Genomic DNA, 18,583 nt, shown 5'->3' on the forward strand with positions numbered 1-18,583 from the left:
GCTTATCTGCTGCACCCAGGGTGTTCACAAAGTGCCTAGCTCCAGCCATTCCATATTGCAGGCAGAAGATGGACAGTCAGGAAATGCTAATACAGCACCTGACATTTGTAGAGAGACTTGTAACTTCACTGGGGTACACCATCAGCGAAAAGAAATCACACCTGGTACCCAGCCAACAGATTATATTCTTGGGAGCAAGCTTAAACACAACTTCCCAGATAGCATTCCTCACTCCAGAGAAACAAATGTATTTGACAAACTACTTCAAAATACTGGCCACCAAAACCCAGCTATCTGCAAGGAAAATACTGCAAGCCCTAGGGTTCATGGCCTCTTACATTCAACTAATTCCATATGCAAGACTGCATATGAGGAAACTTCAATGGTACCTAAAGAGTCTCTGATGTCAACATTCTCAGGACCTGGAAACAATGGTTTCTATCATTCCTTGTCTGAGGACAGAGTTCCTTTAGTGGGCAGAGGCCTGCAACCACAACAAGGGACTCCCTTTCACTCTACCCCCTGCCGCCCAAACCTTAACAACAGACGCATCAGACTATGCATGGGGGGGGGGGGGCTCATATGGTAGGGCAGTGCATTCAGGGCAAATGGAGCCCAAAGCACATGCACCTGCATATCAGTCAAAATGAAATGTTAGCTGTACAGAATGCTCTGATGGCCTTCAAAGGCCTTATTCTTCCAGGACAACTATTGGTAAAGACAGACAACACCACAGTTATGTGGCACATAAACAAGCAGGGGGGAACCCACTCGTACCCTCTCTGCAGATTAGCCATGGCTCTGTGGAACACAGCCTTGAGCAGCCAAGTACACATGCAAGCTCAATTCCTGCCAGGCAAAGTAAATTCACTGGTAGACAACTTAAGCAGAAATCTCATGGATCCATGCGAGTGGAAACTGGAACCCAAACTATTCAAGCTGTTGAGGAACAGGTGGGGGGCATCAGAGTTGGACCTTTTTGCTTCCCCTCAGAACTATCAATTGAGCAAATATTGCACCAAAACTCCCCACAGCCAAGCTTTGAAAGTGGATGCCCTGTCCTTTACCTGGGAAAGCCTCTCAATCTATGCCTTTCCATTCTGCCCCTCCTCTCGAAGGTTCTACTAAAGATCAAACAGGACAAGTCAAGGACAATCCTGATCGCACCAGACTGGTCACGCCAGCACTGGTATCCTCTTCTGCACAATCTAACAGTACTGCCACCTTGGCATCTGCCTCAGACTCCTTCCCTGCTGTCCCAGCAGGTGGGCCAGATTCTGCACCCTCAGTTACAGACCCTGAACCTGGCAGCCTGGTTCATCCTTTGAACTCATCACCAGCAACCCTTAGTAAGCAGGTGCTGGATGTCATTCTTGAGGCAAGGAGGTCTAGTACTAGAAAATCTATTTGGAAAAGTGGAAAAGATACTGTTCCTGGACCCAGTCTCAGGGAAGGGACACGACTGTGCCCAGCTTACCTCATATACTAGATTACTTAACAGAAATGCTCCACAAGGGCCTATCCTTCTCTTCAATTAAGATTCATGCATCTGCCATCTCAGCTCTTTATAATACTGAGCCTACCCCTCTTCTCTCATCCTCTGGTAAAACAGTTTCTGATAGGAGACAAAAATTTAAGACCCCCCAGGAGAGCTCCTACTCCAGCCCTGGGACCTTAACTTTTTATTAGAAAAGTGCACGCTTCCAGTCTTTGAAGCTGCTGCTATAGCAGAGTTACAATTCCTCTCATGGAAAACCGCTTTAGTTCTAGCCATCACTTCAGCAAGAAAAGGAAAGTGCAGTCTGAATTGCAGGCCGTTATGGCAGTGGAACCCTTCATTATCTTCCATGTGGACAGGATTTCCCTCAGGACTAACCCATCTCTTATGCCCAAGGTGGTGTCTAGTGTGGCTTTAAACCAGTCGATTCATTTGACGACTTTTTTCCCTAATCCTCAGAATAAAGGGGAAAGGATCCTGCACTCCCTGGACGTGCACAGGCAGCTCAGGTTCTATCTGGACAGGACTAAACCTCTCAGAAAATCTGACCAGCTGCTAGTCAGCTTTGCTGCAGGAGCGGAGGACAAGGCCATTTCAAAGCAAACCATTTCTAAATGGGATAGCACACTGCATCAATTTCTGCTACACGCACCATGGAAAACCTACCCCACGGGGGATCAGAACACACTCCTCTAGGGCTACATCTATCTCTACAGCATTCCTCAGGGGAAGTCCCTACAATGGACATCCTGGAAGCTGCATCCTGGAGCTCTGCCAGCCCTAATGCTTCTTAACTACTTCCACCCTTCCTTAGGCTCATAGGTTAGTACTAGGCTAAATGCCCTTGCGAGCCATTTTAAGCCTAGCCAATTATCCCGTGAGATTCAAACCCTGTACCTTTTGTTTGTAAGGCAAGCACCTTAACCATTAGGCCACCCTCCCAACCCCTTAGCTTTGAGAATCAACCCAAATGTGATAACTGCAACAGTGAAATATGAAGAACATAGTACAGTTGTGTACACTTGCCATAAATGTAGATGTTCGAGTGTATTCACTGTTGCAGTCCCTGGTTACCCTCCCTCCAACCCCCCTGACTTCCCTTCTACCTATCCTTTTTGTTTGGCATATCTTGTATCGTGTGCATTTGCTTTTTGCTGAGGATGTTCTATACCATGTGATTGCTTCCTATTTTGGGGCACCTGACATCTGGGGCAAGAAAAACTGTAATGGCGTTGGCTGCATGTTTTATACCCCCTGAAGACCTGACATCATAGAAGAAGCGACAGCATCCGATGCAGAAATCTCAAGACCCTGGTATTCAGGCCGGCTGAGAGCTACCTGCAGGCAGATAACCCAAATGTGATGACTGCAACAGTGAATACATTCGAACATCTACATTTATGGTAAGTGTACACAACTGTACTTTATCCGGCATCTACCAATCCCAATGGATGCCGGTTATTCGAGAGTTTACTGTAGTGAAATTGCCAGGGATTACACTGAGCACAGTTTTGCTCTTAATCCCTCCATTTCACAATGCTTAACATTTACACTGCACTTACAAAGACACATCTACACTATCCACAAAGACGCAACTACCCACACAACACTCCAGTCAAATCTGAAGTTTTTCCCACCTCTCTGCAAAACACCGCAGTAATGGCTTTGGCAAATGATAACGATTGCTGGTTGTTTGCTCAGGACTCTCACCCCTACCTGTTGGAGTCAGTCCACTGCACTTGCATAAGTGTCCCCCTCAACAGGGCAACAAGCAGGTAACAGTACAGATTTGCACCATAGTTGTTTTACAACACACCCACAGACGCATACACGCACACACACAAACACGGTACATGGTTAATGTGACCAAGTCTGTTTGTTCATTGTCATTACCTGCTACCTATCACTTTGTCAACACTTGTCAGTCCACAGCTGCATGTCTTGCTGTCCGCTATGCTTTGACTAGCAGACCTACACACACACGCAGAGGTGAAAAAGTAATTTTAAAAGGTACTCGTGATTTTTGCCATCGCCCCATTATTGTTGGCTTGGTATGGAATTCTCAAAAGAAGGTGAGAGGTATGATGCATGTTAGCAAATATTCTTTAATGGCTACAATGTGGATGGTCATTGTACTGGCGACATTACTTTGCTAATTAACTGCTGCACTCAAAATGAGTGTTCACAATGATGACATTTGTGTTATGTTTTGCATCAATGACATGAAGTAGTAAGTAGTCATTTATCTGTTGTAAAATATGCCATTTACTATTTCAGTTTTACATCCAACACTGGGAATTGAAAATTGTTCTGCTACTAACGTTCCTACTGGAAAGTGCAGCCCTGTTGCTGTTAATCTGTCGTGCCTTTTATAATGGTTTCGTAGTTCCTTCTTTTTTTTTTTTTTTTTTGTGCATGGGGGGGGGGGGGGGGCTTGATGCATTTTGAGATTCAGTCTGATTAGGATAACTGAAATAAAGCCAGATAATGATGTGCTGCAAATCATCATTGCATTCAGCTACAAACAGTGTTTGGCATTCATTCTTTTAAACTAAGCAGCAGATTGGTATCACAAAACTAAAATATCAAAACATAATGGCATTTCTTGAGAGTACGAGTCATGTCTATATATTAACTACTCAGTGTTGCTTTTCTCCATAACTGTTAAACCAAGTGAAATGGCTTATCACTGTTTGTACAGTAAGTCTTCACATCAAAAGCCATTAAGTTTCTGTTTCTTTAAATAAATGTATGTGAGCAACATGTATTGACTAATGGATTTAATGAATTCAAGAATAACTTACTAGTAATGAGCAACAGAGTAAGTAACTTTCTTAAATGCAATTTTAAATAGAGAGTGATTATATTAACAAAATGCTCAATTTAGTTATAAAATATTTATGTTGTTGCACATTAGTAAGTACTTGCTGTATATTTCAGTCCAACATAGATTAATGCTTACTGAAATTATATCAGTGTATTTAATTTGATGGATTATAATCCTGTTTCTATGCCTCGATCAGTGTAATACCGGAGATAATTTATATATATTGAATCTGTAACTTCAACTGTGACTGCTGATTTTGAACCCATTAACTTCCTTTCTTGAGGCAGAGATGTCATCATCGACTATATTTCTTATTTTCTGTAATTGCTCAGGGTGTTGTCAGCTCTCACCATCTCTCAGTTCAGTACCACTTTCATACCTTCTCTGATAGTCACTGCTGACTATTGCAGGTCTTCCCACACAATCCATCCATCTCTTTGCTGCCTTTGTTTTCTTCCCTTCTTCATCAGATTGTATTATGCTTTTCTGCATATGTGCCTGAACCACCGTAATCTGTTCTTTGACCTTCTATGTAATTGGAGCTACTTTGACTGTTGAATATAATTTATTAGAGTAACACTCATCCATCTACCTACTTAACTGAATAAACTACTTGAAACTTCAAGGCAGTTTTATTCTTCCCACAGAGAGCGTGTCAGAGTGAGTCAGTCTCCTAGATCTGCTAGCTGAAGTCACTGTTGAACTTACACATTCAGTATGTATAAATTATTAACTTTACTCCTTTGTACTCTGTTGCATTTCCATAATATGGGTGAATACATGCTTCATTGCTTGGACCTCCATCACCAGTTGAGATTTTATTTGGACAGAACCAACTATATCAGGAAATCAGATGAACTTTGTATATTCTTCTCTAGGGCCAAGATTAGGGAGCTAGTTTCCAAGGTAACTTTCTGATTTTTAAAGGTGTATCCTACCTAGCAAGACAAAAATGTGACTCTGCTAGGACAGTATCTGTTTCAACTGCTTTTTAGATGTCTGCAAAACTGCAACCCGGTCTAACACTCATACCTTTGTGTCACATTATAAACTGGACATTCAGTCCATATCTAAGACTTCTTTGGTTCCATCATTTTGCAGAACATTCCCTCATGATACCACCTTTTTATGGTCTGGCTGGGCAACTGTGTCCTACAGGTGGAGGCAGATGTAAAAGATATCAGATATGAAAGTTAGGTCGTTACCATAGCCCTAGGTCTATGTTGATTTTTTTCCGTCCATCTCAACCATCCCTCCCACTGTCCTCCAACATTCACTATATGTGTACTGTGGGATGGTCCAGAGTTTGTTCTGCAAGCCCTTTGGTCTAATCATCGTTCTTTATTGCAGGGACTCTGCGGGTGTAGATCAGGTATAGCTAGAAAACTTGAGCTGAGAAGATTTAGGTGTGCAGAGCATTATTGGAGTGGAGGTAGATCTTCAGAGATGAAGATTCTGAAGTACCAGGGTTGGATTCAGTAACCCACAGGTTGAGTCTGAAAGAAGGCAACATGGATCTAGTGTTACGGTAAGTAAATGATTTTCATTTTCAAAAGAATGAGGTTGTCAACATCAAGTGCTTACTACATTTGACATTGTCAAACTTCAAGTTATTACAGTATTCAGAAATCCTTCAGTTAAGGTGTGGTTAGTGCCACTCTGAATATTTATTTATTTATTTATTTTACTCGAGGCAGGTCCACATCTCTTTTGTTTGTGCTGCCCTTGAGGTCCCTGTTTTATTAAGATTTTACTGTCACCAAATATATAGAAATTCTAGCAGCATAGCGTTATATTTATAACTAGAGGATGGTTAGCCGAAAAGTTGCCCTTGAATAGAAATTGTTTGGAAGAAACAGCAGGATTAAACAACAAGCCATACTAGTCTGCCCATCTGATTCTGTTAATTTCTTTGCAGATGACTGCTTTATGGTGTCCAAGCAAGCGGATAACAGCTTCCCTGAGATTTTGCAAGTCTTTGGAGCATTTGGTATGTGTTCGGGCCTTTAACTAACAACTCTGTGTTTAATTCCCGTAAATACACCCTCACACAACAGTTTTCACCCCCCTCCCAGTTGCTAATTACCCATACCCATAAAAATAATCGGGATTAATCTGTGTTATTGTCCATGATAGTCCTGGTGTTTAAGTATGGTGGTTGAAGGTTTCATTAGCTGCTCAGTTGGGACAACACTATTAATAACTGGGAAGTGCTGCAGTTGTAAAATGTCCTTCCCCTTAGTTAAATATGTTCTGTCACACATGCCCTTGCTTCCCTCTTCATCTTTTCTACAGGTATTTTAGAAAGAAAGAAAAAAATGAGACTAATGTGAGCTTCAGTAGTAATGACCCTATCGGGGAGGATACTCGTGATATGGGTAGATTCTTTGTCTTGTAAAGACATTAAAGTTCCATTAGTCATTAATTTCATGAGTGCAGCAGCAAGTGTAGAATTGAACAATTGATGTAATTCAGTTTCTTTAGTAAGAAGTACCCTTCTGCATGTCCCAAGACCAAAGAGGCAAGTCTGTAAGAATAAGTATATTTTTGCATATTTCTGAATGTTTTAACTGAAGCATTTTATGCTCTTAAACACTTTTTCATGTCTTTTGTTCAGAATGCATTGCACAAATTGAGGTTGTGTCAGGACAGCAAGGAGCAAGAGAAATCAGAACTACTCTGTTAGGTATTCAGGAGAGTTTGAGGCGAGGGTGACTGTCATCATGATGGTTCAGTGGTTAATGTCACTACCTCACAGTATCAGTGCTGCCCTTGTCTGTGGTCACTGTGCAGTTCTTTTGTTCTCCTATGTGTGGGTTTTCTACCTCCCAAGAGCAAGCAGGTTAATTGGTCACTCCAGTATCCATAGGTATTGCTTTTATCATTGCCTTTGCTCAGGTTGTGGCTAAAGAGTCCATGATTACTGGCTCAACTTGACCAGTTAGCAGATGAATTAATTAAAATGAAAAATTTTTGCTTGGTTGTAGTTTTGATGGGGGGAAAAAGGAAGGATGCCAAGAATTGCCAGGGCTGTGCTGAGTCCAGGATTCCCTTAATTGTTTTAACATGCCTTTTGTTTTGGGCTAGTAGAAATGGAACATCGAGTCATGCTTGAAAAGATGGGGAATCTCTCAAAGTGTAGAAGTTTTGTATTTAAAGGTCTTCATGAATAATCAATGGATCTGAATGCTAGAACATCTACAGCTGCTGAATATGTCCTCCCTTTATTTCATGCTTCAGAGTAAACTGTTTAACCCATGGCATCTTTCTGCAATAAGATTACACCTGAATTTGTTCTCATTACTTTTGGTGCTTTCTTGTGTCCTGAATTGCTTTGTATGCCCGGAGGACTATCCAGAGGTTCAGGAATTAAGAAGCTTTCTTTTAATGCGTAGAAGTCTTGTCATAGCTTAGTATTTGCCTGTGGAATACCAATTCTTTGTTTTTTTGAGTGAATAATTCTGTGTAGTAGAGCTGTCACTCCAAAGGTCCCAGTAAAGGCCAACTCTGAGGTAATGACCTGTGAAAGCATCTCATCAAGTTTGGTGTTACTGGACATGGGAAAACTGGTCACATTAAACAAGCTGCAATCAGTTTCTCATCACTTTTCAGAATGTTTGCTTTTAAGACGCAGGATGTTCTTCGTGTTTCATTGTTGCAGTCATTACATTTGGGTTATCTGCTTGCAGGTTGCCCTCAGTCGGCCTGATTAACAAAGTCTTGGGTCATGCGTTGGATGCTGTCCCTTCTTCCATGACGTCAGGGGTATAAAACTTGCAGCCGACACCATTACCCCAGACTTTCTTGGCGTGCGGTGCCCAAAGTATAAGCCGTTCGCAAGTGCCGGTCGGCTGACTCCTGAAATTTTCGTTTTCTAGTTTGAGAACCGAAGTCTTCAACTAAAGCTAAGTACCCCATTGGGGAAACTTTTTCTTGCTCCTTACCGATGTCAGTAAAAGTTAATAATTGCATTACTTGTGGAAAGCAAATGCATCATAAAGATTTTCATTCGTACTGTATTTCCTTGCCTAGGCCCTGACCATGACGTACCTTGCTGTCGGTTTTGTGCTTTATTTCATCAGCGCACTATCTGGCGTCAGTATATTTTCGCCTCTGAATATTTCAGTTCTCTGTTTAATTATCCAGAAATGTCATCGGTTAGCCATCCGACTACCAGGATTCTGAAAAAATGCAAAGATAAAGACAGACACAGGCCACTAAGGTCCAAAACTGCCGACGACGCTTCTCCTAAGCCAGTCATCAGTTTGCCTGTACTCAGTGAGGTGCTTTCGCAGCCCCTGATACCCACTATTTCTGATTCGCAGGCCTCTACTGAGACCCATTCGGAGTCCAGTATGCCGCGAGATGCTTCAACTATGGAGCATGCGGATGTCTCTACCTTGAATGGGTCTGGAGCCACTGTGCAGGTACCGGCTTCTGAGGGTGTATTCAGGCCTACGGACTTGCATATTAAATCGACGCCTCCTTCATTACTTAAGTCTAAATCTCGACCAATGTCTAAAAACAAACGATGCCCAGGCTATATGCTCAGGCCTGTATGCCTAAAAAAACAAATGATAAGAATGGCTGAAGATCTAATAACTCTAATCAGGGGTAGCCAACTCCCCCCCCCCCTTCTAAGAGGCCTAGGACTGAGGTTGATTATGAATCTTCTGATTAGTATCTGTTTTTTCTGACTCTTCTGATTATCTGGATTTGCCCTTGCCTACTTACAAGGATTCTGATGCAGAGGACTCTATTCCCTCTGCTTCCCCTCCTGAGGATTTTTCTTTTGGGGAAAACTTACATACTCTTAAAGGAGCATTTCCATTGGGAAAGCCAGGATTTTTCTGATTCAAAAAAGAGGCTTAGGGATTTCCTTCTCCTACCTCAGCATAGGCCTTTAGCTATTCCTCCTGTACTAGACATTTGTTGTTGATGTTTTCTCTGAATCTAGTTTGGCCCCTGATTCCCTGCCTCCTGCTCCCAGAAAACCTGACAGATACTACAGGGTCCCGGAGTCCCACAAGTTCCTTTTCAAAAATCGTATTGCAGATCCAGCGACTATTTCACAGGGGCCCAAGGGCATTAAGGCTTCTACTGCTAAAAATCCTACCCCTTCTGATAGAGACTCCAAGGCGCTGGATAGATGGAGTAAGAAGGTTTACACTTTTGCAACCTTGGCCATTAGGGCTTTAAACTGCTAGTTTCATGTGTTATAATATCAGCAACATGTTATTGGACTGCTTAAACAGAAAATGATGTTGATTCCTGACTGTGTGGAAACTAAAGAATTACAGGATTTAATGCATTCTTCCGAACAAGTTGGAAAACATACTTTGCAATGTGGTTTTGATTCATTAGAGGTCTCTTGCAGGGCTGCTGTTACTGTGTCTGTGCTCAGAAGGCGTCTGTGCTCAGAAGGCATGCTTGGCTTAAGGAGCCAGCTTTGCCTGATCATGTTAAGGCTAAATTGTTGGATGCTCCTTTAAATCAACAAGGCTGAGGAAGTTCTTAAAAAAGATGGAAGATCAAGCTAAAGTCTATGCAAACTGTTAAAGATTTTTTACAAGTTCAGCCTCCTAGATTTAGTAGGCACTGGCCCTCTAAGAGTTGGTCCTTTCTAGCCCCTTCCAGATCTTCTCAAGCCAAACCCAGACACAGCAAAACCCCCAGGTTTCAGTCCCAGGGGACTCTCAGAACTAAGCAGTGGGGGGCTTCTACTTCCAAGCCTGGGAATAGTAAGACTCCACCCTATGGTAAACTTTCTCAATGACTTCCTTTTAAAATTTCCAAGCACTTATCAACTGACTGCCCCTTGGGGGGAAAGAGTACTCTTCATGCAAAGAAATGGGAACTCATTACCCAGGACAAATGGGTTTTAAATATAGTGTGCTAGGGATACAGATTTCACTTCCACATGTTTCCAACACCAAGTGGGTGGCTGGACCTACCCCCAAATCAGTGGGCAGAGGCCCAAAAACAAGTACTTTCTCTCTTAAGCATGGGGGGCTATTCAACTGGTATCAGAAGAGGAAAAGGGACAAGGTTTCTACTCGAGACGTTTCCTGGTACCCAGAAAAGACAATTTATAGTGTCCTATCCTGGACCTGTCTACTCTAAACACCTTTTTGGAGATTCTAAAATTCAAGATGCTGACTCCGCCAATTACTTCCTATGCTAGGCAAAGATGCCTGATTGGTAACACTAGATTTAAAAGAAGCATACCTGCACATCCCAACCGGGGAATCTTGCAGAAGTTACTTATGCTTCAAAGCAGGCTACACGCACTATCAGTTCTCTGCACTGCCCTTTGGCTTATCTACTGCGCCCAGGGTATTCACAAAGTGCCTAGCTCCAGTTATTGCATTTTGTAGGCAAAGAAATATTCAAATATACCCATACCTGGATGATTGTCTAATTCAGGCAGAAAGCCAGGACATACTTTTGAATCATCTGACCTTTGTAAAAAGGGTTCTAACTTGTCTGGGGTACACCGTAAACGAAAAGAAATCACACCAGGTACCCTGTCAACAAATTATATTCCTGGGCGCAAGCTTGAATACAACTTCCCAGATGGCTTACCTCATGCCAGAAAAGCAAATTAATTTGACAACCTACTTCAAACAAGTGGCCACAAAAGCCCTGCTATCTGCAAGACAAATACTGCAAGCCTTGGGGTTCATGGCCTTCTGCATTCTTCTAATTCCGTATGCAAGACTGCATATGAGGAAACTACAGTGGTATCTAAAAAGCCTATGGTGTCAACATTTTCAAGACCTAGAAACAATGATTGTTGTCATACCTTGTCTACGCCTAGAGTTCCTTTGGTGGGCAGAGGCCTGCCACCAAAACAAGGGACTACCTTTCACACCACCCCTGCCACCCAAACCCTAACAACAGATGCATCAGACTATGCATGGGGGGCTCACCTGGCAGGGAAGTGCATTCAGGGCAAATGGAACCCAAGTCAAATGCGTCTGCATATCAATCAAAAAGAAATGTTAGCTGTACAGAATGCTCTGACAGCCTTCAAGGACCTCATTCTTCCAGGACAACTAATGGTAAAGACGGACAACACCACTGTTATGTGGTACATAAACAAACAGGGGGGTACACATTCTTACCCCCTCTGCAGACTAGCCATGGCATTTTGGAACACAGCCTTGAGCTATCAAGTGCACCTACAAACTCAATTCCTGCCAGGAAAATTGAATACACTGGCAGACGGACTAAGCAGAAACCTCGTGGACCCACACGAGTGGAAACTGGAACCAAGGATTTTCAACATGTTGACAAGCAAACGGGGGAGCCCAGATATAGACCTGTTTGCCTCTCCCCAGAACTACCAGTTGGACAAATTTTGCCCAAGGATTCCCTACAAACAAGCCTGGAAAGTAGATGCTCTGTCCTTCAGCTGGAAAAACCTATCAGTCTATGCCCCCCCCCCCCCCCTCTGCCTCTGCTCTCCAGAATACTACTAAAAATCAAACAAGACAAACCAAGGATGATTTTGATTGCACCAGACTGGCCACACCAACACTGGTGCCTCCTCCTGCGCATTGTGTCATGGTTATCTCCATGGCACCTGCCTCGGACTCCTTCCCTGCTGTCTCAGCAGGAGAACCAGATTCTGCACCCTCAACTTCCTACACTGAAACTTGCAGCCTGGCTAATTACTTAATCTCTCCTTTACCATCCCTCAGCAAACCTGTGATGGATATCATTTTAGAGGCAAGGAGGCCTAGTACTAGAAAATATCTTATGCTGAAAAATGGAAGATTCTGTGCCTGGAACCAATCTCAAGGGATGAGCACAGTAGCGCCCAATTTACCTCAGATTTTACAATACTTAACTTAGATGCTTCACAAGGGCCTGTCTTTTTCATCCATTAAAATCCATGCCTCAGCCATTTCAGCTCATTATAACATAGAACTTCCACTCTTCTCTCATCCACTGCTCAAGCAGTTCCTCATAGGGGCCACAAATTTGAGACCATCCAGGAGAGCTCCCACCCCAGCCTAGAACCATAACTTTGTCTTGGAGAAACTCACTCTACCTCCTTTCGAGCCAGCTGTTACTGCAGACTTAAAATTTATTTCTTGGAAAACAGCTTTCCTTTTAGCAATCACTTTAGCTAGAAGGGTATCTGAATTACCGGCCCTTATGGCAGTGGAGCCTTTCATCATCTTTCATGCAGACAGGGTGTCCCTCAGAACCAATCCATCCTTCATGCCCAAGGTGGTATCCAGTGTGGCTCTTAATCAGTCCATTCATTTGCCAACCTTCTTTCCCAAACCACAGAATAAAGGGGAACGGATACTACATTCCTTAGATGTGCACAGACAACTTAGATTCTACTTGGACAGGAATAAACCTCAAAGGAAATCTGAACAACTGCTGGTGGCATTTGCTGCAGGGGCAGAGGGGAAGGCTGTTTCAAAGCAAACCATTTCTAAATGGATAAGCCATTGCATTAATTTCTGCTATAAGCACCATGGAAAACCTATCCCCCAGGGAAGCAAACCTCACTCCGCCAGGGCTACATCTATCTCTACAGCCTTTCTCAGAGGCATCCCTACCAGGGACATCCTAGAAGCTGTTACCTGGAGTTCTGTACATATTTCACCAAGCATTATCATTTGCCAATTTTCTCTAAATCCAGAACTGGCTTTGCCACTGCAGTCTTGCAGGGCCTTATAGCTGGCCTTAATGCTATCTAAATTCCTCCTCCCAACCATAGCTTTGGGAATCTACCCAAATGTAATGACTGCAACAGTGAAACACGAAGAACATAGTACAGTTGTGTGCACCATAAATGTAGATGTTCGAGTGTATTCATTGTTGCAGTCTTTGTTGCCCTCCCTCCAGCCCCCTAACTTCTTTTGGCTATACCTCTACTTTCCTTTGCTATGCTTAAAAGCCTTTTTGGTGTATTTGCTTTTTTGTTTGACATATATCTTTGTGCTTTTATGTTTAATTGCTTCCCATTATGGGGGCACCTGTCATCTGCGGCAAGAGAAACTGATGTAATGGCGTCTGCTGCATGTTTTATTCCCCTGACGACCTGACATCATGGAAGAAGGGACAGCAACCAATGCAGGACCCAAGACTGTGTTAATCAGGCTGACTGAGGGCAACCTGCAAGCAGATAACCCAAATGTAATGACTGCAACAGTGAGTACACTCAAACATCTACATTTATGGTAAGTGTACACAACTGTATTTTCTCCCATGGCCGTGGGCCTTGGAGGAGGTGTAGTATAGCAGGCAGAACCTGATGTGTGCCCTTATCTGAAATGTGAATTTCCAGAAGCATTTAGCTTTCTTTTGGATTATCCTCTGAGTCAACATGGCATAATGCATACTGACATCCCTGTCATGCCCCAGGCTGAGGCAAAAAAGTCAATAGGAGTTGTAGACTTTATGGATAATCTGTTTTCTGCAGTCATTACACTTATTTGTCTTATCCATAAATCTGATGATGATAGTATTCTTTCCATTCATCACTGATGGGTTTGTTTCCAAACCTTCGGAACAGAGTCGGCCTAATACCAAGCTTGTGCCAGCCCAGAAACTCTCGAGCTAAGCTTCTACTCACAACGCCCTTCTCCTGTCAGATCTCATTTGCCGCATAGCCTTAAAGTCATGTTTCAGCCAAACTGTCAGCTAAGTGAAAACCTTTTGATGTGTCTCAGGATTTTTTGTCACGATTGTGGTTTATATTGATAGTTATATATTTTATAGCTATATTTAGAACCTTTCACTCCTGCTTCTACCCGTTTGGTAAACTTTAAGTAACCATTGGTGGTACGGCCTTCTCTCACAACCCTTGTAGTATTCCTTGAATACCGTCCTTGGTATTTCTTTCTTTCTGGATAGTTGTGTGTTTTTGATGCATTTCTTAGGTATTGTGTGTATTTAGATAAGTTCAGATATAGCAGAGTTAAATTTTTTTTCCTGTAGTATTCTACCTTTAATTGTTGTATGTAATTTTCATAATGTCTGATAAAAAGGGCATATCGGGTTTCAAACATTGTGTTTCTTATAAGGGTAAGCTTCCGAGTAGTGACTCTCATGATGATTGTGTTTGTCTGGGGATGCCCCATCTTTCAGTGCAACCTCCCTGTGTGATTTGTCAAAGTTTGTCAGCGCACTTTGAACGAGCGCAAGAACAAGTTGATACTGAAGGACCTACTTAAGTCGCTTTCTGTGATGGAGGTCTCACCCCCTCCAATTAAGGGTAAGAAAAGGTCCCATTTGGTTCCCTCTTCATCGTCCGGTGACTGGGTAAATCTGTGAAACCTAAAATGCCAAAACTATCTTGTAAACATAAGTCTGCCTCGTCAGCACCGACCTCTTCTGCTCCAACTATGACCGCTACTATGTCAGTGCCAGTTTCGGCTTCAATACTTTCTCCGGCACAGACTGTCGACCTCACTATGACTACTACGACTTCGGCACAGTGCACACCTTTGATGCCTCTCTCTAAATTTACGATTGAACCTTCCTCGTCAGCTCAGTGCACCCCTTCGGTGCTGAGCTCTTTTATGGCTCCAATAAGTACTAATTTGACCCCACTGCTTCTGGTCTTCAAACTTGAGTCATCAGTACCGGTAGATTCCACACCACAGACCCGATAATCTCCATCCATTGACCCATTTCTAGGGCAGGTGTACAGTCCATTCCTAGAACGACCTGACTCCCCATCGGCATTGATCATTAGATCCACCAGGAGCCTTTCAGAACTTGATGTGGTGTGTCTTGTGGACCAGCTGTTGACAGCCAAGGGGATACCTACTCCTTCCAGGACCCATCCTCCTGCAGGACTTGGGTTGACTTCTCCACGGACTCCATCCTACTCTCCTCCTTTGACCATAGCTGTTCCAAATCTGGTCCGATGTCTTTATCCGAACCCCCTGTCTTGGCGCCTGTAGTGGACCTCACTGGGACTCCGGGACTGTCCCTTTGGTCCTTGTTTCCCGCTGAACAGTCCTTCCTCAGCCCCGTGATTGGGCTGCAGGCTCCTCAGTTCGTGGCATGATTCCAAGTGTTTCTTCGGCTCCGTCCTCTGTGCTGGAGTTTTGTCTGCACCGATCCTGCTTGAGGCTCTGTCCTTGGGAGCGGGTTTGATGGCGTGGGGTGTGACCCCAGTTACGAGGTTTTTGTTCTCTGTTCTCTGCTCCCATCCCTCTTCGGGCAGACCTGCTTTCCATGGTAGGGAGGGGGCACTTGCTTCTGGAAGCATTCGCCGACGTCAGAACCCCAGACTTCTCCCCCTGAGCTACAGTTGTCACAGGCCACCTCCCAGGGACACCGGGCAGGAAATCCTCAGGACTTCCCCATTGCAGGGTGCCCTCTCTTCCAAGTCCTCCTCAGAAGTTCCCACTGAGAAGCCCCCATGGAAGAGATTGTGCAAGAGGAAGGACGTAGACTCGCCTGAGGAGTCTTTAACAGAGGACACACATTTTGATGGCTGTGAAGGGTCCCCACGGTCACCACCTGAGGATGTCTCCTTCGGAGACATCCTTGAAGTATTGAAACAGAGGGGTGACTGGAAGCCCACTAATCCTTCTTCCGAGGAGTCCGTGTTTCTGCAGGCTTTCCGTGCCTGGCCGTATATCACTTGGCTGACCCCGTCTGTAGACGAGATAGTTCAGCTCGTGATGCAGCGCGCTTGGAAGAACCCTCATTCTGTTGAGGCAATCCCTCGGAGACCTAACAAGATACTTTCTCCACCCAAGGATAACCCACATTGTTTCAGAGGTTTACCAGTCGATGCCATGGTGGTGGCGGCGGGCAAGAAAAAGGATCTCGTTGAACCTGCTCAGTGAGTCCCGGGCTGTGGACAGATTGGGGATGTGAGTTTTTGCTTCGGCAACCTTTGCCATATGGTCCCTGAACTACTAAGAGACTAGATCTCAGAACTCTCGAACACTCGCAGGGCAGGTGTCCGACGAGGTGAAGGATAAAGTTGTCCCTCAGCTCACAGCCCTGGAGTCTATCTCCAATTCGTCCATGAGGTTGCTCTCACATGCAACTGAAGGGCCGGCTAGAACTGCGGGTTTAGGCATAGTTGAGACATCATGCCTGGATGCGCCTTTGTGACCTTGAGGACCCTTTCAAGTCTTCCTTCCTGAATGCTCCCATCAAAGCATCATCCCTTTTTGGCCCCAAGGCGAAGGACACTGGCCAGGTGTGAGCAGGACTTTAAGACCCTGTCTGCCATAGGTCTATGTTTTTCCAACCCTCAACGTTCCTTTTCCAGGAACCAGAGGAGTGGCAAAATGTGGCACAAAAACTCTCGGTCCTTTCCATGCCAAGCCTGGTGATGATACCCCCAGGGGCAGAGGGTGTAACAATTCTGGAAGACACCCCTACAGAAGCAGAGGGGGTCCACGTAATCAGGGACCCAGAGATTCTTTCTCTGGGCAGCCTTATCAGCGCTCCTGAAGGGTGGCCCGATTGCTTTCCTCTGAAGCAGTTGGGTGTCATTTCTCTCTACACCAAGCTACCTGGCATTCAGTAACCACCGATCGTTGGTGCAGAAGATCATAACCAGAGGTTGCACCATTCCCCTCATCACATATCCAAAACTGCTAACAAAACTTCCCGATGTTTCACCCAGTCAAAGGGAAGAAGCAGCTGCAGAAATAAACAAGCTGTATCAAAAAAGTCATCCAGTTAGTCCCACCAGACCAATGAGGCTACAGATTTTACTCAAGATTCTTTTTGGTGCCAAAAAGACGGGACTGGAGATGCATTCTGGATCTCAGCAATTTGAACAAGTCTGTTATCCAAACCAAATTCCAGAAGGTCTCGGTTCAGACCATTCTCCCTTTTCTAAGAGAAGCCGATTGGATGTGCCCGATAGATCTCCGGAACGCATATTACCACATCTAAATGGACAAACATTCCAGGAGCCTACTTCGGTTCTGGCTAGGATCTAATCATTCCCAGTTTCATGCCCTGCCGTTCGGACTCTCTACAGCCCCCAGAGTGTTGACAAAGTGCATGGCAGTGGTTGCAGCTCACTTGAGACTGCAAGGATTCTAGGTGTTTCCATGTTTGGATGATTGGCTCCTTACTGCCCCCACCAAGCATCTTTTGGTAACAGCCCTGAAATACACCCTTTCACTGGCAAAACTTTTGGGGATAACTGTAAACTGGGAAAAATCCAATCTTGCTCCGGTCCAGAAGATGGAATTTATCGGAGCAGTCTTTGACACCCACTCTTGTCTGGTGTCACTCCCAGCTCTCAGACTTCAGAGATTGTGGTTTCAGCTTCAGGTGATGCTCTGTCAAAACAACATCTCAGCGATACAGGTTCTTCAGGTTCTAGGATCCATGGCAGCTTCCATACTGATAGTGCCTCTTGTGAAACTGCACATGTGACTACTTCAATGGTATCTTCTCTCTCAATTGTTTCCGAATTACCACCCTCTATGCTTTCAAATTCAGATAACCAATTCTTGGAAGCAGGACCTTCTGTGGTGGATGAGGCCAGACACAGAACTTTGGAGCCATCCATTCCAGCCCCCTCAGCCTAACGCCATTGTGACCATGGATGCTTCCCTGATAGGGTGTGGGGGGGGGGGTATTTCCAAGGATGGACAGTCCAAGGCAGATGGTCCACGTTGGAGGCCACGTTCTAGAGCTGAGAGCAGTGCTCTTAGCATTGCAAGCATTCCAATCTTTTCTTCCTTCTGGAACGTTTGCAGTTCAGTCATACAGTATGTCAGTAGTCTGGTATATCAACAAGCAAGGAGGAACTAAGTAATATTTCCTGTGTTGAGAGGCCATGAGAATTTGTCAGTGGGCGATTACTTCCAACCGCTTTCTGATAGCAATGCATATCCCGGGGATTTCCAACGTGATTGCAGACAAGTTGAGCAGATGTATTCTCTTGCCTCATCAGTGGTCTTTCAATCCCAAAGTAGTGGCAGAAATCTTCAGCTGTTGGGGCCAGCCTTGCTGCGACCTATTTGCCTCCCCATCAAACAACAAATGCAGCAGCTATTTTGCCCTATTCAGAGGGACACACTAATTCACGATTGGCCCACAGGACTGCTATATGCCTAGCTCTCCATTCCACTGATACCCCAATTCATAAAGAAATCCATTCGGTTGAAATGCAAAGTGATCTTCATAGCCCCGTTTTGGCCTTGACAAGTTTGGTTCCCCTTCCTTCGGCCTCCTCTGTTATGTTGACTCTGGATTCTGGATCCTCATCCAGACCTAATTTCTCACCCCCAAGG

The 18,583-nt window shown here is 44.3% G+C and overlaps 1 protein-coding gene across 1 annotated transcript in view; it reads left to right on the forward strand.

Moving 5' to 3' along the window:
* The window catches only part of LOC122790579, a 1,409,443-nt gene that overhangs the window by 717,309 nt on the left and 673,551 nt on the right, over positions 1–18,583 (forward strand). The window contains exon 6 of the mRNA XM_044058105.1: positions 6,244–6,315. Coding sequence (XP_043914040.1) covers positions 6,244–6,315 — 72 coding nt within the window. The remainder of the gene's footprint in view (positions 1–6,243; positions 6,316–18,583) is intronic.

Source organism: Protopterus annectens, chromosome 16.part0 (genome assembly GCF_019279795.1).
Source record: "Protopterus annectens isolate FY-2018-M chromosome 16.part0, PAN1.0, whole genome shotgun sequence".
Classification (NCBI taxonomy): Eukaryota; Metazoa; Chordata; order Ceratodontiformes; family Protopteridae; genus Protopterus; species Protopterus annectens.